General features: G+C 44.6%; 1 protein-coding gene across 2 annotated transcripts in view; it reads right to left on the bottom strand.

Annotated features, from left to right (window-relative positions):
- LOC137355924 (serine/threonine-protein kinase MARK2-like) overlaps positions 1–26,480 on the bottom strand; it is a 193,880-nt gene that overhangs the window by 106,396 nt on the left and 61,004 nt on the right. For both annotated transcript variants that reach the window (XM_068021589.1, XM_068021588.1), the window contains exons 2-3: positions 22,012–22,206; positions 20,297–20,350 (exon numbers count right to left, since the gene is read on the bottom strand). In XM_068021589.1, the coding sequence (XP_067877690.1) occupies positions 20,297–20,350; positions 22,012–22,206 (249 nt within the window). The remainder of the gene's footprint in view (positions 1–20,296; positions 20,351–22,011; positions 22,207–26,480) is intronic.

Below are 26,480 nucleotides of genomic sequence, written 5' to 3' on the forward strand. Positions count from 1 at the left end.
CCTGATCAAATCCCCTCAAAATTACTAACAACAGCCATTGGAAATAGTTACCCCATTTACCTTATCAAATCCCCTCAAAATTACTAACAACAGCCATTGGAAATAGTTACCCCATTTACCTGATCAAATCCCCTCAAAATTACTAACAACAGCCATTGGAAATAGTTACCCCATTTACCTTATCAAATCCCCTCAAAATTACTAACAACAGCCATTGGAAATAGTTACCCCATTTACCTTATCAAATCCCCTCAAAATTACTAACAACAGCCATTGGAAATAGTTACCCCATTTACCTGATCAAATCCCCTCAAAATTACTAACAACAGCCATTGGAAATAGTTACCCCATTTACCTGATCAAATCCCCTCAAAATTACTAACAACAGCCATTGGAAATAGTTACCCCATTTACCTGATCAAATCCCCTCAAAATTACTAACAGCCATTGGAAATAGTTACCCCATTTACCTGATCAAATCCCCTCAAAATTACTAACAACAGCCATTGGAAATAGTTACCCCATTTACCTTATCAAATCCCCTCAAAATTACTAACAACAGCCATTGGAAATAGTTACCCCATTTACCTGAACAAATCCCCTCAAAATTACTAACAACAGCCATTGGAAATAGTTACCCCATTTACCTGATCAAATCCCCTCAAAATTACTAACAACAGCCATTGGAAATAGTTACCCCATTTACCTGATCAAATCCCCTCAAAATTACTAACAACAGCCATTGGAAATAGTTACCCCATTTACCTGATCAAATCCCCTCAAAATTACTAACAACAGCCATTGGAAATAGTTACCCCATTTACCTTATCAAATCCCCTCAAAATTACTAACAACAGCCATTGGAAATAGTTACCCCATTTACCTTATCAAATCCCCTCAAAATTACTAACAACAGCCATTGGAAATAGTTACCCCATTTACCTGATCAAATCCCCTCAAAATTACTAACAGCCATTGGAAATAGTTACCCCATTTACCTTATCAAATCCCCCTATAAATTACTAACAACAGCCATTGGAAATAGTTACCCCATTTACCTGATCAAATCCCCTCAAAATTACTAACAACAGCCATTGGAAATAGTTACCCCATTTACCTTATCAAATCCCCTCAAAATTACTAACAACAGGCATTGGAAATAGTTACCCCATTTACCTGATCAAATCCCCTCAAAATTACTAACAACAGCCATTGGAAATAGTTACCCCATTTACCTGATCAAATCCCCTCAAAATTACTAACAGCCATTGGAAATAGTTACCCCATTTACCTGATCAAATCCCCTCAAAATTACTAACAACAGCCATTGGAAATAGTTACCCCATTTACCTGATCAAATCCCCTCAAAATTACTAACAGCCATTGGAAATAGTTACCCCATTTACCTGATCAAATCCCCTCAAAATTACTAACAACAGCCATTGGAAATAGTTACCCCATTTACCTTATCAAATCCCCTCAAAATTACTAACAACAGCCATTGGAAATAGTTACCCCATTTACCTGATCAAATCCCCTCAAAATTACTAACAACAGCCATTGGAAATAGTTACCCCATTTACCTGATCAAATCCCCTCAAAATTACTAACAGCCATTGGAAATAGTTACCCCATTTACCTGATCAAATCCCCTCAAAATTACTAACAACAGCCATTGGAAATAGTTACCCCATTTACCTGATCAAATCCCCTCAAAATTACTAACAACAGCCATTGGAAATAGTTACCCCATTTACCTGATCAAATCCCCTCAAAATTACTAACAGCCATTGGAAATAGTTACCCCATTTACCTGATCAAATCCCCTCAAAATTACTAACAACAGCCATTGGAAATAGTTACCCCATTTACCTGATCAAATCCCCTCAAAATTACCAACAACAGCCATTGGAAATAGTTACCCCATTTATCTGATCAAATCCCCTCAAAATTACTAACAACAGCCATTGGAAATAGTTACCCCATTTACCTTATCAAATCCCCTCAAAATTACTAACAACAGCCATTGGAAATAGTTACCCCGTTTACCTGATCAAATCCCCTCAAAATTACTAACAGCCATTGGAAATAGTTACCCCATTTACCTGATCAAATCCCCTCAAAATTACTAACAACAGCCATTGGAAATAGTTACCCCATTTACCTTATCAAATCCCCTCAAAATTACTAACAACAGCCATTGGAAATAGTTACCCCATTTACCTGATCAAATCCCCTCAAAATTACTAACAACAGCCATTGGAAATAGTTACCCCATTTACCTTATCAAATCCCCTCAAAATTACTAACAACAGCCATTGGAAATAGTTACCCCATTTACCTGATCAAATCCCCTCAAAATTACTAACAACAGCCATTGGAAATAGTTACCCCATTTACCTTATCAAATCCCCTCAAAATTACTAACAACAGCCATTGGAAATAGTTACCCCATTTACCTGATCAAATCCCCTCAAAATTACTAACAACAGCCATTGGAAATAGTTACCCCATTTACCTTATCAAATCCCCTCAAAATTACTAACAACAGCCATTGGAAATAGTTACCCCATTTACCTGATCAAATCCCCTCAAAATTACTAACAACAGCCATTGGAAATAGTTACCCCATTTACCTGATCAAATCCCCTCAAAATTACTAACAACAGCCATTGGAAATAGTTACCCCGTTTACCTGATCAAATCCCCTCAAAATTACTAACAACAGCCATTGGAAATAGTTACCCCATTTACCTGATCAAATCCCCTCAAAATTACTAACAACAGCCATTGGAAATAGTTACCCCATTTACCTTATCAAATCCCCTCAAAATTACTAACAACAGCCATTGGAAATAGTTACCCCATTTACCTGATCAAATCCCCTCAAAATTACTAACAGCCATTGGAAATAGTTACCCCATTTACCTGATCAAATCCCCTCAAAATTACTAACAACAGCCATTGGAAATAGTTACCCCATTTACCTTATCAAATCCCCTCAAAATTACTAACAACAGCCATTGGAAATAGTTACCCCATTTACCTGATCAAATCCCCTCAAAATTACTAACAACAGCCATTGGAAATAGTTACCCCATTTACCTGATCAAATCCCCTCAAAATTACTAACAGCCATTGGAAATAGTTACCCCATTTACCTGATCAAATCCCCTCAAAATTACTAACAGCCATTGGAAATAGTTACCCCATTTACCTGATCAAATCACCTCAAAATTACTAACAACAGCCATTGGAAATAGTTACCCCATTTACCTGATCAAATCCCCTCAAAATTACTAACAACAGCCATTGGAAATAGTTACCCCATTTACCTTATCAAATCCCCTCAAAATTACTAACAACAGCCATTGGAAATAGTTACCCCATTTACCTTATCAAATCCCCTCAAAATTACTAACAACAGCCATTGGAAATAGTTACCCCATTTACCTGATCAAATCCCCTCAAAATTACTAACAACAGCCATTGGAAATAGTTACCCCATTTACCTTATCAAATCCCCTCAAAATTACTAACAGCCATTGGAAATAGTTACCCCATTTACCTTATCAAATCCCCTCAAAATTACTAACAACAGCCATTGGAAATAGTTACCCCGTTTACCTGATCAAATCCCCTCAAAATTACTAACAGCCATTGGAAATAGTTACCCCATTTACCTTATCAAATCCCCCTATAAATTACTAACAACAGCCATTGGAAATAGTTACCCCATTTACCTTATCAAATCCCCTCAAAATTACTAACAACAGCCATTGGAAATAGTTACCCCATTTACCTGATCAAATCCCCTCAAAATTACTAACAACAGCCATTGGAAATAGTTACCCCATTTACCTGATCAAATCCCCTCAAAATTACTAACAACAGCCATTGGAAATAGTTACCCCATTTACCTGATCAAATCCCCTCAAAATTACTAACAACAGCCATTGGAAATAGTTACCCCATTTACCTTATCAAATCCCCTCAAAATTACTAACAACAGCCATTGGAAATAGTTACCCCATTTACCTGATCAAATCCCCTCAAAATTACTAACAACAGCCATTGGAAATAGTTACCCCATTTACCTGATCAAATCCCCTCAAAATTACTAACAGCCATTGGAAATAGTTACCCCATTTACCTGATCAAATCCCCTCAAAATTACTAACAACAGCCATTGGAAATAGTTACCCCATTTACCTGATCAAATCCCCTCAAAATTACTAACAGCCATTGGAAATAGTTACCCCATTTACCTGATCAAATCCCCTCAAAATTACTAACAACAGCCATTGGAAATAGTTACCCCATTTACCTTATCAAATCCCCTCAAAATTACTAACAACAGCCATTGGAAATAGTTACCCCATTTACCTGATCAAATCCCCTCAAAATTACTAACAACAGCCATTGGAAATAGTTACCCCATTTACCTGATCAAATCCCCTCAAAATTACTAACAGCCATTGGAAATAGTTACCCCATTTACCTGATTAAATCCCCTCAAAATTACTAACAACAGCCATTGGAAATAGTTACCCCATTTACCTGATCAAATCCCCTCAAAATTACTAACAACAGCCATTGGAAATAGTTACCCCATTTACCTGATCAAATCCCCTCAAAATTACTAACAGCCATTGGAAATAGTTACCCCATTTACCTGATCAAATCCCCTCAAAATTACTAACAACAGCCATTGGAAATAGTTACCCCATTTACCTGATCAAATCCCCTCAAAATTACTAACAACAGCCATTGGAAATAGTTACCCCATTTACCTGATCAAATCCCCTCAAAATTACTAACAACAGCCATTGGAAATAGTTACCCCATTTACCTTATCAAATCCCCTCAAAATTACTAACAACAGCCATTGGAAATAGTTACCCCGTTTACCTGATCAAATCCCCTCAAAATTACTAACAGCCATTGGAAATAGTTACCCCATTTACCTTATCAAATCCCCTCAAAATTACTAACAACAGCCATTGGAAATAGTTACCCCATTTACCTTATCAAATCCCCTCAAAATTACTAACAACAGCCATTGGAAATAGTTACCCCATTTACCTGATCAAATCCCCTCAAAATTACTAACAACAGCCATTGGAAATAGTTACCCCATTTACCTGATCAAATCCCCTCAAAATTACTAACAACAGCCATTGGAAATAGTTACCCCATTTACCTGATCAAACCCCCTCAAAATTACTAACAACAGCCATTGGAAATAGTTACCCCATTTACCTTATCAAATCCCCTCAAAATTACTAACAGCCATTGGAAATAGTTACCCCATTTACCTGATCAAATCCCCTCAAAATTACTAACAACAGCCATTGGAAATAGTTACCCCATTTACCTTATCAAATCCCCTCAAAATTACTAACAACAGCCATTGGAAATAGTTACCCCATTTACCTTATCAAATCCCCTCAAAATTACTAACAACAGCCATTGGAAATAGTTACCCCATTTACCTGATCAAATCCCCTCAAAATTACTAACAACAGCCATTGGAAATAGTTACCCCATTTACCTGATCAAATCCCCTCAAAATTACTAACAACAGCCATTGGAAATAGTTACCCCATTTACCTGATCAAATCCCCTCAAAATTACTAACAACAGCCATTGGAAATAGTTACCCCATTTACCTGATCAAATCCCCTCAAAATTACTAACAACAGCCATTGGAAATAGTTACCCCGTTTACCTGATCAAATCCCCTCAAAATTACTAACAAAAGCCATTGGAAATAGTTACCCCATTTACCTGATCAAATCCCCTCAAAATTACTAACAACAGCCATTGGAAATAGTTACCCCATTTACCTGATCAAATCCCCTCAAAATTACTAACAGCCATTGGAAATAGTTACCCCATTTACCTGATCAAATCCCCTCAAAATTACTAACAACAGCCATTGGAAATAGTTACCCCATTTACCTTATCAAATCCCCTCAAAATTACTAACAACAGCCATTGGAAATAGTTACCCCATTTACCTGATCAAATCCCCTCAAAATTACTAACAACAGCCATTGGAAATAGTTACCCCATTTACCTGATCAAATCCCCTCAAAATTACTAACAGCCATTGGAAATAGTTACCCCATTTACCTGATCAAATCCCCTCAAAATTACTAACAACAGCCATTGGAAATAGTTACCCCATTTACCTTATCAAATCCCCTCAAAATTACTAACAACAGCCATTGGAAATAGTTACCCCATTTACCTTATCAAATCCCCTCAAAATTACTAACAACAGCCATTGGAAATAGTTACCCCATTTACCTTATCAAATCCCCTCAAAATTACTAACAGCCATTGGAAATAGTTACCCCATTTACCTGATCAAATCCCCTCAAAATTACTAACAACAGCCATTGGAAATAGTTACCCCATTTACCTTATCAAATCCCCTCAAAATTACTAACAACAGCCATTGGAAATAGTTACCCCATTTACCTTATCAAATCCCCTCAAAATTACTAACAACAGCCATTGGAAATAGTTACCCCATTTACCTGATCAAATCCCCTCAAAATTACTAACAACAGCCATTGGAAATAGTTACCCCATTTACCTTATCAAATCCCCTCAAAATTACTAACAACAGCCATTGGAAATAGTTACCCCGTTTACCTGATCAAATCCCCTCAAAATTACTAACAGCCATTGGAAATAGTTACCCCATTTACCTTATCAAATCCCCTCAAAATTACTAACAACAGCCATTGGAAATAGTTACCCCATTTACCTGATCAAATCCCCTCAAAATTACTAACAACAGCCATTGGAAATAGTTACCCCATTTACCTTATCAAATCCCCTCAAAATTACTAACAACAGCCATTGGAAATAGTTACCCCATTTACCTGATCAAATCCCCTCAAAATTACTAACAACAGCCATTGGAAATAGTTACCCCATTTACCTGATCAAATCCCCTCAAAATTACTAACAACAGCCATTGGAAATAGTTACCCCATTTACCTTATCAAATCCCCTCAAAATTACTAACAACAGCCATTGGAAATAGTTACCCCATTTACCTGATCAAATCCCCTCAAAATTACTAACAACAGCCATTGGAAATAGTTACCCCATTTACCTTATCAAATCCCCTCAAAATTACTAACAACAGCCATTGGAAATAGTTACCCCATTTACCTTATCAAATCCCCTCAAAATTACTAACAGCCATTGGAAATAGTTACCCCATTTACCTTATCAAATCCCCTCAAAATTACTAACAACAGCCATTGGAAATAGTTACCCCATTTACCTGATCAAATCCCCTCAAAATTACTAACAGCCATTGGAAATAGTTACCCCATTTACCTGATCAAATCCCCTCAAAATTACTAACAACAGCCATTGGAAATAGTTACCCCATTTACCTTATCAAATCCCCTCAAAATTACTAACAACAGCCATTGGAAATAGTTACCCCATTTACCTGATCAAATCCCCTCAAAATTACTAACAACAGCCATTGGAAATAGTTACCCCATTTACCTTATCAAATCCCCTCAAAATTACTAACAGCCATTGGAAATAGTTACCCCATTTACCTTATCAAATCCCCTCAAAATTACTAACAACAGCCATTGGAAATAGTTACCCCATTTACCTGATCAAATCCCCTCAAAATTACTAACAACAGCCATTGGAAATAGTTACCCCATTTACCTGATCAAATCCCCTCAAAATTACTAACAACAGCCATTGGAAATAGTTACCCCATTTACCTGATCAAATCCCCTCAAAATTACTAACAACAGCCATTGGAAATAGTTACCCCATTTACCTTATCAAATCCCCTCAAAATTACTAACAACAGCCATTGGAAATAGTTACCCCATTTACCTGATCAAATCCCCTCAAAATTACTAACAACAGCCATTGGAAATAGTTACCCCATTTACCTTATCAAATCCCCTCAAAATTACTAACAACAGCCATTGGAAATAGTTACCCCATTTACCTTATCAAATCCCCTCAAAATTACTAACAACAGCCATTGGAAATAGTTACCCCATTTACCTGATCAAATCCCCTCAAAATTACTAACAACAGCCATTGGAAATAGTTACCCCATTTACCTGATCAAATCCCCTCAAAATTACTAACAGCCATTGGAAATAGTTACCCCATTTACCTGATCAAATCCCCTCAAAATTACTAACAACAGCCATTGGAAATAGTTACCCCATTTACCTGATCAAATCCCCTCAAAATTACTAACAGCCATTGGAAATAGTTACCCCATTTACCTTATCAAATCCCCTCAAAATTACTAACAACAGCCATTGGAAATAGTTACCCCATTTACCTTATCAAATCCCCTCAAAATTACTAACAACAGCCATTGGAAATAGTTACCCCATTTACCTTATCAAATCCCCTCAAAATTACTAACAACAGCCATTGGAAATAGTTACCCCATTTACCTGATCAAATCCCCTCAAAATTACTAACAACAGCCATTGGAAATAGTTACCCCATTTACCTGATCAAATCCCCTCAAAATTACTAACAGCCATTGGAAATAGTTACCCCATTTACCTTATCAAATCCCCTCAAAATTACTAACAACAGCCATTGGAAATAGTTACCCCATTTACCTTATCAAATCCCCTCAAAATTACTAACAACAGCCATTGGAAATAGTTACCCCATTTACCTGATCAAATCCCCTCAAAATTACTAACAACAGCCATTGGAAATAGTTACCCCATTTACCTTATCAAATCCCCTCAAAATTACTAACAACAGCCATTGGAAATAGTTACCCCATTTACCTTATCAAATCCCCTCAAAATTACTAACAACAGCCATTGGAAATAGTTACCCCATTTACCTGATCAAATCCCCTCAAAATTACTAACAACAGCCATTGGAAATAGTTACCCCATTTACCTTATCAAATCCCCTCAAAATTACTAACAACAGCCATTGGAAATAGTTACCCCATTTACCTTATCAAATCCCCTCAAAATTACTAACAACAGCCATTGGAAATAGTTACCCCATTTACCTTATCAAATCCCCTCAAAATTACTAACAACAGCCATTGGAAATAGTTACCCCATTTACCTTATCAAATCCCCTCAAAATTACTAACAACAGCCATTGGAAATAGTTACCCCATTTACCTGATCAAATCCCCTCAAAATTACTAACAACAGCCATTGGAAATAGTTACCCCATTTACCTGATCAAATCCCCTCAAAATTACTAACAACAGCCATTGGAAATAGTTACCCCATTTACCTGATCAAATCCCCTCAAAATTACTAACAACTCAATTCGATCCCCTTGAACCCCTCTGATCCAGTGAGAAAAAGCAATGTTTCTCATAACAAATGGTGGTCTTCTGTGCTGCAGAAATATATGGCTCCTACACCCTTTCCCAACCTACACAATAATGCAGATAGATAATAAAACTGAAGCAAACCGCAAAATCTCTATGTGGGGCGTCTTTCTCATCTGAATTTTTAGGTTGTAAATTGAAATGGAACTTCCATTTTCCAACATTGTGAAGTTTCTGAGAGGCGGGGGGGGGGAAAATCACAATGCACAGGTATATGCCTGGAGACAGCTGTTTGTTTCAAGGGGAGATGAATGGGAGTGTATTTGGGCTGGTACCTCCTTTCTTTGACGTGTTTAATTCGTGTAAGAATTGCAGGTGCCATTTAGACACTACACAGCCAATCTGTTCCATCTGCATGTTGGAATATAGCAAACAAAACCCACCATCATGGTCAGAGGCAAGCTGCTCACACTCTCAAGCTGAATGGCAAGATTGATTAACGGAATTGCTTGTGTCGCAGACCTTACACTTTGTATTCGAGACCCGGGGAAAGGTTGCAACAAGATTGGGCTACATATTTTCAGAAGCAGAACAACGTATTGTGTCAATCCAGTTGATGATTTAATCCTTTGTTTTGCCTTTGTGTAATCGTGTAAATAAATCTGACTAGTTGTTTAAGCCTTATCGACATTTTATGGTAGTAAGGCATTTTCTGCTTCTAGTGTCATACGGGTCTGTGACAGGAAATCCACAAGAATCTGCAATGTTTAACATTGTGGAAAGGGGAAATAAGGCTGAAAATATTCAGATCGGGGGAGATGCAGATCTACACGTGGGAATCTGGTTGCTAAGCATTGAACCAGAATCAAGACTGCTGGGAGATAGCCTAAATTGTGGTGCAGTGTTCTCAACTTCAGCAGTAGGATGAGAGAGATATAGTGATGTGCAATGTTTTCTGAAATCTGGCACTTAGTGAATAGGACAGAAGATCTTAGTCTCTCTCAGTTCTGTGTAACTTTCACACTGGGAACTACACAAAAACATGTAGTGATGGAAAACGTTTTTGTAGAATTTGATCAGCAGTCTATGAGTCTTAAACATGCAGTTGTCCCCATGGCTGACAAATCCACCCTGCAGTATAGACAGCATGAGGCAGAACCAACAGGAACAAAATTACTTTTCTAATATTAAATGGCCATCAGACTTCACAGAACCAATGATTATAAGGTGTATGAAAACCCGTCAGGATGAAGGACTGTTTCATACGGGAAGCTAGTTATCAAAATATTACGTCCTACCCCGGATGTAAACAGTACTGCCCGAAACTTGCTGGTCTTCCAGCGCAAAGAGTTGTCCACCACCGAATGTTACAGACTGGCACATTCCAAGGTCCAGGACTACGTGCTGAGGGACGCACTAAAGCTTGGGGCAGCCGCAGCAAAGGCTCAATGGGGAAAGACCACAGTGTAAGGTCCCCCCACCAAGCTGAACTGAGGGGCTGGATCCATGGGAAACCCCTCGAACTGTATCGTTAATATTTTCATTTGCTGTAAATGTAAAACTGTAATTGGCCTGACAATTGTGAAATGGAAGGGTTGTGAAGAAACTCATGATAGTATTGAAGGAAACTGATCTCCCTTGCAATGTTTGTATTTTTTGGTGCTGTTTGAAATTGTTTGGCAATGTAATTTTTACAGATTTTTATGAATAAAGTATATTTTGGAAAGAAAAGTACTGCCTTCCACACCACGCCCACAGAGTGTTGCAATGTGCTATCTTACCCCTTGCACGGGTTTTCTTTGATCTTTTGCAACTAGCCTCAGGCAAAGTGCTGCAACTCTCCTATCTCCCCATTGCTGCACTGAATTTGAAAATCACCCTGCTTCTAATTAGGAAATGATTAATGATTCCATTATCCACATAGCTATTCTCCACACTGTTGAGGGCCAAGTCTCACTAATGAGGACCCAGTTCCAAACAAGTCTCCAAACTCACGGTCGATGTTCTCAAATTCACACTTAATGGCTCCCTAATTAAAGCCCAGTATGCACAGGCACAAAGCTCAAGACAGTCCTCTTGAAAGTCAAGCCTCAGAACATTGACTCCCTACAGGTCCAGCCAGGCCTGCAGACGAGTCTTTTGAGCATGCCATTGCGAATCTCAGAGTCAAAGTACCGTGCACTGCCTGGAACAAGAGGCACTGAACCGGCAGACTGGAGCAATGAGTCACAACACCACCACGTCACTTCTGGAATATCGGTTTACGTCCAACACAGAACAATGAGATGAAGACCTCGCTCTCTGCTATAGAATCAGTGTAGTCAGGACCTGACTTAACCCTGTAGTGAGATGGAGGGAGGCTCCCTGGAGCACTCTATACATGTGCTTAACTCTTTTCAGACCACAGGCAGATATCAGAAACTTCTTGTGAACTACTGCACAGCAACCTCAGTGAGCAGCACCAAGTGACCATCTCTCAACAGTCACAAAGCTGATAGCTCTCCCTGCTCATCCTCAGAGCCAGCATTGCTTTCGCTATTCAAATCTGGATTCATTTTAATCTCAGTTCTAAAATTTTGCTGAGTTTGAAGTCACATTCACTCAGTCAGGTGATGACTGACTGCATGGTGCAAGCGGCCGAGCCCAGCCTGTGATTACACCATGTTGTGGAGATAGTATGTAATACAATATATCATCATCTATATACAGCTGCTGAGACTGTTGTCTGAAACGAACTATTCAGACAGTACATACACTGAAAAATCACAATGTTTTGATGAGAAACAGCAACTCAGAGATCCAATAAGACAAGATTATGAACAGATCACAATTAACAACAGACTGACAGGCTTGGGCAACCCCCACCTCTTCCACACACCCTCCCCCTCCAGCCCCCCCTCAATCATCCTCCAATATGCCTATTCACTCACTCCCTCCCTCCCTCAGACAGGGTTCGCACTATTGCAATAGCTCTGAAGATATCCTGGTCGGATAATTCCCCCTTGCCGCCCACTCTTGACTCAGGTTGGGGGGTGGGGGGGGGGGGGGGGGGTGCCTCAAACACCAAAAGGATTTAGAATGTAAACCCTCAGTATCCACTGCACTAGGACCTGCAGTGACTTTACTTCAGAAGTAATTCATTGGTTGGGGTGCAAGAAGGCAGGAAAATTCAGAACTAGTCTGTGGAAACCGTATCTCAGTAAGCGAGTGGTCAATCTATGAAAGAGGCTCCTTTGGGAGACAGTGGGAGCAGTAAAGACTGATTCATTCAAAAGCAGATGGATTTCTTTTAGAAAATAACATTTTGGGATCCAGTACATGAGCAATTTGAGACATGACGTGCGAGGAGTGCTTGGGACCTATGGCTCCCAAAACTCTCCACCACTGAGGGTTTTCCTTGTCTCACGTCTAAGTCTGTTGCAGGCAAAGTGATAAAGACTGATTGTTGAGATTAGTCAACAACTCCATCAATGGAATGGCATTAGATGAACTGCTCATTCGGAGAGTCAGTACAGACACGATGGGCCGAATGGCCTCCTTCTGAGCTATGACAATCCTGTGATCAATGTATCTTTATTATCTCACAATTCCTATGAGCTTTGAAGTGTCCCAAGGACTTGAAGGTTCTGCTTCTCCTTTACCAAGTCTCTCCGAGAAATAAATTCAGTACAGGGCGTGTATAGTAAACAAGGTGTAACAATAGACACTGAGATGCAAATGTCCTGATTACCAGCTTATTCCTGGACTGTAACTGTAAACCACAGCATAAACACAGGGACAAAGACCTGCCTGGAACCCATATTATGTTTACATTCTAATATTTAAGGAGACAACTTTATCCTGAATTAAACGGAAAACCCTGACCTCACTTTGCAACCTGTTACATGGTTTTGGGAACCGGACCTTGTTTAGGGCATAAACCAAAATCTCACTCAGACGCACAAGCCACTGGGCTTCTCTATGACGCACACAAGCTCAGGATTCTCAGCCAAGAAACAATCACGGCTCTAATCAAAGGAGGCAACGAACATTGCATGTTATGATAGGGTGGGGGGGGGGGGAGGGGGGGCGGAACAACTGGTGGGTCTGGCTGGATGGTTGAGCTATGATGGGCTGAATGACCACCCTCTTCTGTTATTTATCTTGCATTCATTCTTGTGTTCCTTCTTTGCAATCCACCGCTTGCCCCACCCATCGAAGGCACCACTCAGATGTGTACAATACTCAGCCATGGCTCAGTGGATAACACTCTCCCCCGAGTTAGAAGGCTGTGGGTTCAAATCCCACTCCAAAGATTTGAGAACAAAAATCCAACCGACACTCCCAGCGCAGTACTGAAGGGGCGCTGCACTGTTGGATGTGCCGCCTTTCGGCTGAGTTGTTAATCCAAGGTCCCGTCTGTCTTTTCAAGTGGAGGCAGATGACCCCATAGCCACTACTGGAAAAGAAGGGGCGCTCTCCCCAGTGTCCAGGGGTCCAAATTTATCCCTTAACCAACACCTAAAAGACATAGTGATCTGGTCATTACCATGTTGCTGCGGAGTTCAAATTGGCTGCTGTGTTTCCTACGTTATTACAGTCACCACACTTCAAAATCACTCATTGCCTGAGAAGGTTCTAGGGCATCCAAAGGTCATGAAGGTACGAAAGCAATGCAAGTCTTTTGTTTATCTAAAGGAACTCCCCCTACCCTGCCCATGCCCCACCCTGAGTACTTTCCCAAGTTGCAACTCTTCATGTGTTGGCCAGACAGTGAGCTCCCCGAGACTGATCAACATAGTGGGCATGGTATCCAAGCTGGATTCTGTCCCCAGATGATGGCTTACACATCCAGCCATTTGACAGCAACCAGGAGCGGGATCCCCACCAAGTTCTTCCCTCTGCCTCCGAGCAGATCTGTAGAGGCTACGCAACAGGATATCGGCTGGGTCAGCAGAGACCGGGGATTGAGACCATGACTTGCTGGACTGCATCATTTTAGCCTGGGTCCATGAGGAGCTCTTAATCACCAAGACACTGCCCTGCAATGACCATCAGCAAGTTCCATCACTGAGACAACGCAAAGTGACAATCCCCATTCCTGCTGTCACTAGAGCAGGAAAATGTAGGCACCTCCAACCAAGAATTTCCAAGCATAGAGCAAGGGATGAAATGAGGATGGAGGCATTTTGTGGTAAGGATACAATTATCTGCCTCCATAATGCGTGGGACTGTATGGAAATCTGCATGAATACACATCCCCTTTAAGAATGAAAGCAGGTCCTGACAAAGTAGCATTATAACCGAGCTGTGAACTCAGCAGATGAGTGGGCTTTGTTGCGGGGTTGCCTTGGTAACCCGCAACAGTTTACAGCATTAACAACTGCTGCAGACAGCAGCTAACTCCTTCATGTCTCCACCTGTCTGAATGCAGGCAGAGTAATTACCAGGCAAAGGATGAAAGACGGAGAAGGTTTATGATTGTGATTGTGACAGGCTCCGTTAAACAGTCCTTCATTTCTGACATGAGCAAAAAAAACCTAGAAAAAATCCCATCGTTGAAATGAGTGGCATGAAAAGGGAGTTTCAAAATGCATTGTAGCATCCATGAATATTTCCAACATCTTGGCTGGCTGTAAGATGATTCACTGACAGTCAGCTTTGGGTGGGGGTGGGGACAGGAGCAGGAGGAAGAGAACAGTAAAGAACCCACATCCATCAATACCTGTGGAATTACTGGTAGAAACACACAAGTAACCCAATTCATCAGGCAGTGTGAACCACAAGCAGCCAGTACACTATAATCCAGTAACCATAACCCCACTGCGCACTGTACACTGTACAGGCCTGCCATTCAATGGTAGCAGTCATGGGACTCGCCACCCTGAGGTCATCTGATCATTTGTTGGCTAGTCCTAGAAATAAAATGGCCCACGAATGAGGAATGAGCAGGACAGTGTGACTAATTGGATAGCACAATAGGCCAAACGGCCTCACATCCTGCGCTGGGCGGTTCTATGAAAGAAGCTGGATTATCAGAAAAACAGTTTCAGAGTTCTGACCTGCATGTCCCACTAACAGTGGTCGATTTGAAACAGCCTCTGAAGTGGTCCAGCAAACCTCTCGAATGTGAAAACAATTGCCCCAACACTATCTGCTCAGGGCATCAAGGAACAGACAATTGACGGAGTCTTACCCATGTTGCTCAGAGCTTGCGAAGATGCCTAAAGCTAGGGCGACTCACGTTAGAGTCGGAACATCAACACCAAAGGCCAAACAGGAAGAAGGGAAAATGAAGGTGAGGGGGGAGCAGAGGTGGGGGGGTGGAGTGCAGTGGCAGGGGAGGGGGTAACCTCGGGAGAGGTTTTAAGAGGGAAGGGTTGCAGAGGCTTAAAGAAAAGCCAGTAATGATGGAGCAAAGGTAAAGCTGGCAACTGGCTGGTGAGGTTACGGAGGGGTGAGATTATCAGGCTGAACCCATTGTGTAACACATTAAATATTCAGCACCATTACACTTTGAAAAACTTCACGAGAGCCTTGACGATTCCCACTGGTCTTCCCTAGCAGTAGTGATGCCATCAGTATACAGTCACACTCCAAGTGCCATTCTTTACTGGGTCTGCAAGGGTCAAGTATTGTGCCCTGATTTAGTGATATGGGCAAGGGGCCCGTTAGGGAGCTACAGGTCTGCTAGTCTGGAGGGGCCAATGTTTGTTAATTCTGCAACAGGTTGGATATAATCTATTAAAACTAACACCAGGAATTGGAGGGGTTTGGGTACAGGGGCATTGGTTTTGATATTGCAGGACCCCAGGGATGATAATTTATAACAAGCTGGCAAGGACCAGACACTACTCTGGACTGGGAGAGTTGGGGTAAAGAAGGGGCTCGAGCCACTTCCCCCTCTGTTATCACCACCCAACTCCATCCCTGCCGCAGCTCATCTGCTGCCAAAACCCTCCTCCGTGTCTTTTGTTACCTCGAGACTCAACTAATCCTAAGCATTCTCTAACTGGTCTCTCATCTTCCATTCACCATAAACTATCTAAAACTCTGCTGCCCCTATTCTAACTTGCACCACTAACTTGTTCATCAATCATCCCGTATGCTCGCTGAACTACATGTCATCCTGGTCTAGCAACACCTCAATTTTAAGATTTTGACCCTTGTTTTCCAATCCCACCCTGGCCTCACCCCCTCCCTATCTCTGGAACCTCCTCCAGCCCCTACAACCCTCCCTATCTCTGTAACTTCCTCCAGCCCCTACAACCCTCCCCATCTCTGGAACATCCTCCAGACCCTACAACCCTCCCTATCTCTGTAACTTCCTCCAGCCCCTACAACCCTCCCTATCTCTGTAGCCTCCCCCAGACGCTACAACTCTATCTCTGTAACCTCCTCCAGCCCCTACACCACTCCAAGATCTCTGTGCTCTTCCACTTCCGGTCTCTTGTCCATCCCCCGATTCCCATTGCTCCACCATTGGCAGCCGTGCCTTCAGCTGCCTGGGGCCCTAAGCTCTGGAATTCCTTCCATAAACCTCTCCGCCTCTCTCTCTCCTCCTTTAAGACGCTCTTTAAAACCGACCTCTTTGACCTGTCCCGAATATCTCCTTATGTGGCTCGGGGACAAATTTTGTTTATTAATGCCCGTGAAGCATCTTGGACATTTTACTACATTATAGGCGTTATATAAATGCAGTTACCGATGTACACTCTCCAGCACCCACTTTAGGATGTTACTGATGTACACTCTCCAGCACCCACTTTAGGATGTTACTGATGTACACTCTCCAGCACCCACTTTAGGATGTTACTGATGTACACTCTGCAGCACCCACTTTAGGATGTTACTGATGTACACTCTGCAGCACCCACTTTAGGATGTTTCTGATGTACACTCTCCAGCACCCGCTTTAGGATGTTACTGATGTACACTCTCCAGCACCCACTTTAGGATGTTTCTGATGTACACTCTCCAGCACCCACTTTAGGATGTTACTGATGTACACTCTCCAGCACCCGCTTTAGGATGTTTCTGATGTACACTCTCCAGCACCCGCTTTAGGATGTTACTGATGTACACTCTCCAGCACCCACTTTAGGATGTTACTGATGTACACTCTCCAGCACCCACTTTAGGATGTTACTGATGTACACTCTCCAGCACCCACTTTAGGATGTTACTGATGCACACTCTCCAGCACCCACTTTAGGATGTTACTGATGTACACTCTCCAGCACCCACTTTAGGATGTTACTGATGTACACTCTCCAGCACCCACTTTAGGATGTTACTGATGTACACTCTCCAGCACCCACTTTAGGATGTTACTGATGTACACTCTCCAGCACCCACTTTAGGATGTTACGGATGTACACTCTCCAGCACCCGCTTTAGGATGTTACTGATGTACACTCTCCAGCACCCACTTTAGGATGTTACTGATGTACACTCTCCAGCACCCACTTTAGGATGTTACTGATGTACACTCTCCAGCACCCACTTTAGGATGTTACTGATGTACACTCTCCAGCACCCACTTTAGGATGTTACGGATGTACACTCTCCAGCACCCGCTTTAGGATGTTACTGATGTACATTCTCCAGCACCCACTTTAGGATGTTTCTGATGTACACTCTGCAGCACCCACTTTAGGATGTTACTGATGTACACTCTCCAGCACCCACTTTAGGATGTTTCTGATGTACACTCTCCAGCACCCACTTTAGGATGTTTCTGATGTACACTCTCCAGCACCCACTTTAGGATGTTACTGATGTACACTCTCCAGCACCCACTTTAGGATGTTACTGATGTACACTCTCCAGCACCCACTTTAGGATGTTACTGATGTACACTCTGCAGCACCCACTTTAGGATGTTTCTGATGTACACTCTCCAGCACCCACTTTAGGATGTTTCTTATGTACACTCTCCAGCACCCACTTTAGGATGTTACTGATGTACACTCTCCAGCACCCACTTTAGGATGTTACTGATGTACACTCTCCAGCACCCACTTTAGGATGTTACTGATGTACACTCTCCAGCACCCACTTTAGGATGTTACTGATGTACACTCTCCAGCACCCACTTTAGGATGTTTCTGATGTACACTCTCCAGCACCCACTTTAGGATGTTACTGATGTACACTCTCCAGCACCCACTTTAGGATGTTACTGATGTACACTCTCCAGCACCCACTTTAGGATATTACTGATATACACTCTCCAGCACCCACTTTAGGATGTTACTGATGTACACTCTCCAGCACCCACTTTAGGATGTTACTGATGTACACTCTCCAGCACCCACTTTAGGATGTTTCTGATGTACACTCTCCAGCACCCACTTTAGGATATTACTGATATACACTCTCCAGCACCCACTTTAGGATGTTACTGATGTACACTCTCCAGCACCCACTTTAGGATGTTACTGATGTACACTCTCCAGCACCCACTTTAGGATGTTTCTGATGTACACTCTCCAGCACCCACTTTAGGATGTTTCTGATGTACACTCTCCAGCACCCACTTTAGGATGTTTCTTATGTACATTCTCCAGCACCCACTTTAGGATGTTACTGATGTACACTCTCCAGCACCCACTTTAGGATGTTTCTGATGTACACTCTCCAGCACCCACTTTAGGATGTTTCTGATGTACACTCTCCAGCACCCACTTTAGGATGTTACTGATGTACACTCTCCAGCACCCACTTTAGGATGTTTCTGATGTACACTCTCCAGCACCCACTTTAGGATGTTTCTGATGTACACTCTCCAGCACCCACTTTAGGATGTTTCTGATGTACACTCTCCAGCACCCACTTTAGGATGTTACTGATGTACACTCTCCAGCACCCACTTTAGGATGTTTCTGATGTACACTCTCCAGCACCCACTTTAGGATGTTACTGATGTACACTCTCCAGCACCCACTTTAGGATGTTACTGATGTACACTCTCCAGCACCCACTTTAGGATGTTACTGATGTACACTCTCCAGCACCCGCTTTAGGATGTTACTGATGTACACTCTCCAGCACCCGCTCACAGATGGGGAGAGGTTCCCAGCTCTTGTTTGAAATGGCAGCCATGGGAACTTTTATTCCACCTGAGGGGACAGTCAGTCAGTCAGGCCTCAGTTTGACGTCTCATCTGCCAGGACGGAGAATGTGTGCAGTATCCCAGGCAGAAAGCAGAATGGATAAGCAGCAGCACTGCTGTCCCTTCCCAGTTACAGACTGTTCAGTGCTGTAAACCCAGTCCCTTCCCGTGCCCTGGGTGGAGCCTGGACTTCTACATCTTGTTACCAGACTGCAGCAACATTGGTTTGGGTGACAGCTGGCAGTCGCCCAGCAGCAAGTTAAACTTGAGGATCAATCACTGACCGCATTCTCTCAGACCTTGGATACATGGGGTAGTCGCCTTCTCTTTGCACCACCGAGACCAGTAGTTTAAACAGCTTGAATAACACAGTTAGCCTCTCAGTGGTGAGAATATTTTGTTAAGCAAAAGCCTCGGCCAACAACGAATCTGTTCCCAGGGCAATGTCAAGCTCATTTGCATCAGATTCTGGAGCAGAAAACCTGACAGGCTCAGGTTCAGCTCCAAGTGCCCACGTAGCAAAACCAGAATGAACAGCTGATAGGATGCCATCCATGTCAGGCTAGCTGGCACACTGCGCGCAATCTCCATCAACCCAACATCGCCAGGAGAACTCACACTGCATCATTGGGTCTCTACTTACCTGCAGAGGGGTGGCGCGTAATCAGGAATGGTAACAGGAACAAATGCAAAGGGTGGGGGCAGTGCTCAGGGGTCACGCTGCCTTCCTGGGGCCTCTTGCTTGAATATATGTGTAGTTTGGACATCTCTTCAGAGCAGAGACTGCACTACAATCTGATAAACATGGGATGGAAAGCCCCCCCACCCCACTGAGTAGGAACTGAAGCCCCAATGCTTACCTTTTGCAGACTAGAGGAGTTCAGCTGTGTTTTGTCAATTATTTTAACAGCCACCTGCAGGAAAGAAAAAGACACTGTTAACTCTGATCAGGAGCCTGCCACCCCCCCCACCCCCCTCCACCCACCTCCCCTCTCTCAGCGCTCCACCCCAAGGTTAATTTGTTCCCAACGTCCTCCGATGTGGAAACAGTTTGCCAACGCTCAATGTCTAAGCTTCCTGATGAAGTGTGATCTCATACAGCACAAGGGGGTTATCAGATTGTTTGCAACTGCAACCCACAGGCATCAGCAGTGGGGGCAAGAAGGAGAGTTAGTGTTATAAAGATATAGCTGCATCTGGTTTAAAAAGTTATTCAACTCCCTCAACTACTGTGTAACAACTTTTTTTAAATATAAACATAGTTTAGATATGTATAGAAAGAGCTTTATAAATAAGGAGGGGAGGTTTTAATTTAATAAATTGCCATAGGAAAATGTGTCACTGTGTCGACAGCACAATCTTCGCACAGCCCCTGGGTCAGTTTGCACTGTATACCCTTGCTTATTTTATCAGCACAGAGCCACCCAGTCTCAAACCTGCCCAGCCTGTTTGTCCAAAATAGGTCTGATATCACCTGCCAATGTTGCAATGACTCCAACACAGATAAAGGGTAGACGGGAATAGGGGTGGGGAACAGATCAGAAACCTAGTCACAAGACTGATCTCATCTTACTTGTAACACTGGTGATGAGGCTGAGACTTTCAGCCCATTGCCCAGCAGCTTCTGAACCCTCTGCGGTGGGATATCACTGACCTGGTTTGCTTAAAATGGCAACAGGAATCAGGTGGGTCCCCTGGGTTGGGTCTGACCTACACTCAAACCTGCTGTGATTTAAACTGTGCTCAATGGAAATCCTCACCAATCCATCAGCCATGGCTCACTGGGCAGCACTGACACCTGCTTCAGAAGCTCATGGGTTTGAGTCCCACTCCAGACACTTGAGCCCATAGATTCATGCTGACACACCCAATGCAGTACAGCAAGGAGACAAGTGACCCGAAAATCTGTTTTAGCAGTGTTAGTTAATGGATAAGAGTTGGTCAGGACATCAGGAGAACTTCCCAAAAGTGGCCATTGACCCTTTTACAGCCACCCTCGATGGCACATGGGGTATTGGTTTACAGTCGCATCACCAAGACAGCTCCTCCAGCAGTGCAGCGCTCCGTCAGCACTACCCCTCCAGCAGATAGAGAGAGAGAGAGAGCGAGCATGCCCTGGAGAGAGAGAGAGAGAGAGAGAGAGAGAGGGTGGCCGAGGGAGGAGGGGGCGGCCGGCCGGGCGGGTTGGGGCAGTGAGAGGTGGCAAGGGAGAGGGTAAGTGAGTGGGCAACAAGATGGCAGATGGAGCATAATGTAGGGAAGTGTGAAGTTATTCACTTTAGTCGTAAGAATAGGAAAGCAGAGGTTTTTTTTGAAAAGGTGCGGAACTTGTGTCGATGTTTGAAGAGACTTGGGTGTGCTTGTACAAGGAACACAGAAAGTTAACATGCAGGTATAGCAAACAATTAGGAAGGTAAATGGCATATTGGCCTTTATTGCGAGGATACTGGAGTTCAGGAATAAGGAAGTATTGCTACTGGAAGGGAGGGCGAGGGGGCAGCGGGGCAGGGCGGGCCAGGGGGCGGAGGGGCAGAGGGAAAGCACAGGGGGTTTTAGCAGGTATGCCAGGTCTTACCTCCTTCCCTGTCAGGACATGCCGTGCCAGCTTCACCTTAGCGAAGTTGCCTTTGCCGATAGTTTTGAGGAGCCTATAGTTGCCGATGTGGGGAGTGTCCTCGGCAGTGGTGGCGATGGAGTTCCGACATCGCGGCATGCTGGACCTGCTGCTCGACTTCGACTGGCCCTGGGGGTCCGTGTGCCCCCCTGTGTGCTGCAACCAATCACAAGGCATTTAGCAGTGAGAGACAGAGAAGATCACCTCAAGAAAAGCCAAATGGGATCACAATTGGCAAACCTCGAAGATATTACTGTGGCGACACAGAGGCAAAACATTTATCTGTGTTGCACAGCACAATCCTCAAAAATAAACTCATGGTCATTGCTCGAGACAAAACAAATGAAAGAGCAGTAGGAACAATTTTGCGGACCGGGGGGGGGGCGGGGGTGTGGGCGAGGTTGTGGGGAATGACAGATGAGGAAGAGAATTAACTTTTTAAACAGTAGAACTAATTTACAAGCTGGAAACCCTCTGCCAAAAAGCTGCGACTGCTGAGGGACAATTAGAGCTGTCAAGATTCAGATGGATAGATTTTTGCTGGGCAGAGAGATAAGGAGCAAATGAGGATAGATGAAGTTGAGGCACAGATCAGCCATGAGCAAAGTGGACAGAATGGCCTCCTCCTGTTCCCAGTGAAGATTTGGGCCATTGGCATTGAAGCAGCAGGGTCACAGAGGCAAGGGGTCAGATAGAGAGAGGGAGGGGGGGGGGGGGGGAGGGGGACGAGGGAGGGGGACGAGGGAGGGGGGACGAGGGAGGGGGGACGAGGGAGGGGGGACGAGGGAGGGGGGACGAGGGAGGGGGGAGGGGAGGGGGGAGGGGAGGGGGGAGGGGAGGGGGGAGGGGAGGGGGGAGGGGAGGGGGGAGGGGGACGGGGGAGGAGGGGACGGGGGAGGAGGGGACGGGGGAGGAGGGGACGGGGGAGGAGGGGAGGAGGAGGGGGGGAGGAGGAGGAGGGGAGGAGGAGGAGGGGAGGAGGAGGAGGGGAGGAGGAGGAGGGGAGGAGGAGGAGGGGAGGAGGAGGAGGGGAGGAGGAGGGGAGGGGGGGAGAGGAGGGGACGGGGGGGGGGAGAGGAGGGGACGGGGGGGGGAGAGAAGGGGACGGGGGGGGGAGAGAAGGGGACGGGGGGGGGAGAGAAGGGGACGGGGGGGGGGAGAGAAGGGGACGGGGGGGGGAGAGAAGGGGACGGGGGGGGGGGGGAGAGAAGGGGACGGGGGGGGGGGGGAGAGAAGGGGACGGGGGGGGGGGGAGAGAAGGGGTGGGGAGGGGGAGGGGGGGGGTGGGGAACAGGGAAGAGAGAGAACGCATCGACGATGGGTCGTCCATACTGCTGAACGACCGAATGCCTGGGGAGCTGCCTTTGCCTCACAGATACAGCTGACACACGGCCGGGGCGAGGAGAGAAGCTGCAGCCAATTAGTGGACCTACAAATATGGAAACATAAGAGAACATTTCGAACGTCTGCGTGCAGACAAAGCAGGTCAATCTCTCGGCAGAACCACTGAAAACCTTGGCATTACCACCCCATGATCCTAATGGTTAAAGTGACAGTCCCTGAGCCACCCAGCAGAAGCAGCTGATTAATCAGTAACGAGAGGAAAAGTCGTGGATTTCCTTCACCAGCAAAAGAACGGCCTTTACAACATTTTCTGTCTTCACATTAAAATCAGGCATCAATTATTTTCTGTGCCTTTTGTCCAATGGAAAGAATTGCCTTGGAAATCTGAGCAATCTACACATTCTTTTTATGCAGTCCTCTCACTGGCAACCAGGACACAGAGCTCCCCATCTGCTGCACAATCGAATCCAGCATCCTCAGCATATATCGCCCCTGAATGAGGTGTCCCCACCTTCTCCTTCCTTGCCACAATGGAGCCTCCCGAGTCCCAGAAACAAGGGGCCACCTCTTCCCTCAGTCCTTCCTCTGCTCTGTTCCCAGTGTGAATACTGGACCCGAGAAGAAGCCATTTCTACCATGTTACACTGAACTCCAAGATCAGGAGGGTGCTCTTACTGTCAGTCCCCTCATCCTCCTCATGAATCCAGTGAGTTAAACCCCCACCTTTACCCCAACAGCAGAGCAGTCCCATCTTAATGACAGGGAATCAGTCCTCCTTCCATTCCCCACACAACAGGGAGGTCTACAAATAACCACAGAATAGAATCATACAGCATGGGAGGAGGCCACTCAGCCCATCATGCCTGTGCTGGCTCTTTGAAAGATCTATCCAATCAGTCCCACTCCCCACTGCTCTTTCCCCACAGCCCTGCAAGTTTTAGCACTTCAAGGAGGTTCTGTCTGCCCCCTCAGATGGATGTAAAAGATCCCACGGCTAATATTTATCCCTCAACCAACACCGAGAGAGATTATCCGGTCATTATCCCACTGCTATTTGTGGGAGCTTGCTGTGCACAAGATTGGCTGCCATGTTTCCTACATCACTTCAAAAGTACTTTACTGGGACATCATGAACAGCCTGAATTAGGAGCTCTCGTGCTGATTCAGATGGGGGACTGTGACTCCGCTACCCCCTCCCGATGTGGAACTGAGTCACGCAGAGGGGGGCTTCGGGACCCCCAGTCTCTGCTCAGTTCACTGGCCTTCACTCTCACAACGTCAAGGCTGCTACAATCAGCCTCATCAACCCCTTGGCTCGGGGGGGGGGGGGGATGAAGGGGCGTAAACACCTCAGCTGGTTCCCATAACCTCAGTGCTAGGAAATGCTTGGGAGACAACAGCATTGGGCCTGGCTGCGATGCCACTTGTGGTCAAATAGCCTGCCATCATTCACTTTCAAGTCTCTGAAATGAAGACAGGGTACTGGGGTACAGTAGCTGCTGACACCTGTGGGTCAGTATCTTTAGGAAAGAGGAAGGGAGGAGGAGAGAGAATGTAAAGAGAATCCCCTTGATCATGCCGTTCCTGTCTGATCAGAGGCATTTTTTCCACAGCAGGCTACATTTGTAATTATTTCCATCTCTCAGAGTCCACGTAATGAGCTCTTACCCCAAAATGAAAGGCAAAATTTAGAATGATGGATGGGGCCTTTCGGAGCGAGGCAGAATCTGCAGAGCTTGTGTATGCGAGGTACTGTGTCTTCCTTTTACTCATTTAATATACATCACATCAATCCACATCAAGCTTCCTCCAGATAATCGATTACAAGATCTCGCTGGAGAGAAAATGAATAGATACCTGTTGTCGAGGCTCCCGGACGTCAGCACAGTGGGAGCTTGCAGCTTCAAAGCAGATAAATAAAAGCTGCCTCTGACTCCAGGCTGCGTGTCTTTAAAAAATACATCAGCTGAACTGGTGAAATACTCAACTGATTGAAATGCGGGGGCGCAGGCTCGATATGATGTTCATTAGCTGGGGTGGTCATGTTGAGTCGATGAGCTTGGGCTCATTCCAACATACAGACCCAGCTGGGGGAAAATGACACTGACATCTTGGGTACGTACAGCTTTCCCAAAACCCTTCTGAATAGTGTGAAAACCTGAACTAGTGTCAGCCAGGTCCCCCAGTACAGATCCCACAGGGCCAGCTGCAAGTGGCAGGTCTCTCCGCACCCAGCCCCCCAGGATTGTTTGACAGAATGCCTCATTTATGGCATATGTCAACAATGACAAGCTGGCAGTGAGGGTGCTGGCCGTATGACCACATGCTCCAGCATAGCCGGGTGTAGCACTGAGCTGTTTGCAGCACCATGTTCCCTGGCTCTGACCCTGACTTTCTGCTGAGATAACGGATGGGGAGACGCGCTGACAGGACTGTGGCGGTCAGGCACACTTTTCAGCTGCTTGTCGCTATTCAGCAAGGGTCAGGCTTGCTGTTAATGCCTCAACAGTCAAAGCAGGCTGCTGACTCGTCCAGGCTGACACTCAGGCAGCTCCTTGCCTGTGCCACTGCACCCCAGCAAGAGGAGGGGGGAATGGGGGATTCCCCCAAGAATTCCCACCCCCCACCCCCCCAACAGCAGACCCCGCTTTTAATTTTTTCCTCCCTTTATTATCCACTATGAACTCTGATTTAATCTACCCATTACTGGGAGATGGAGAAATCAAAGCTTTCAGTCATTTCCGCACCCTCCCACCCAAAAGAAAGCAATGACAGCAGGGGGAACAATGCCCCAGTACTCAGTGTATTACGGTTGGAGCACAGCCCGTGCCCATACAGCATGGTACTGCATGTTAAATAGGAGCTAACAAGCGCTGGCTGTGTGAGCAGCTTACCTTAACCCCTTAAACACTCAGGCAATTCTCCAGCCACCCCCTCATTACTTTCCCAGGGGACAGAACCAGCCAAATACGGCTCCACATCCCTGTGGCACGGCTGATATTATGCAAAGTTCCATTACAGCCGTGGTTTGCTCATCCCCACAACACAGACTGCAGCTCCCCAACTCCGTGGCCATTTATACTCCT

Source organism: Heterodontus francisci, chromosome 44, assembly GCF_036365525.1.
Source record: "Heterodontus francisci isolate sHetFra1 chromosome 44, sHetFra1.hap1, whole genome shotgun sequence".
NCBI lineage: Eukaryota > Metazoa > Chordata > Chondrichthyes > Heterodontiformes > Heterodontidae > Heterodontus > Heterodontus francisci.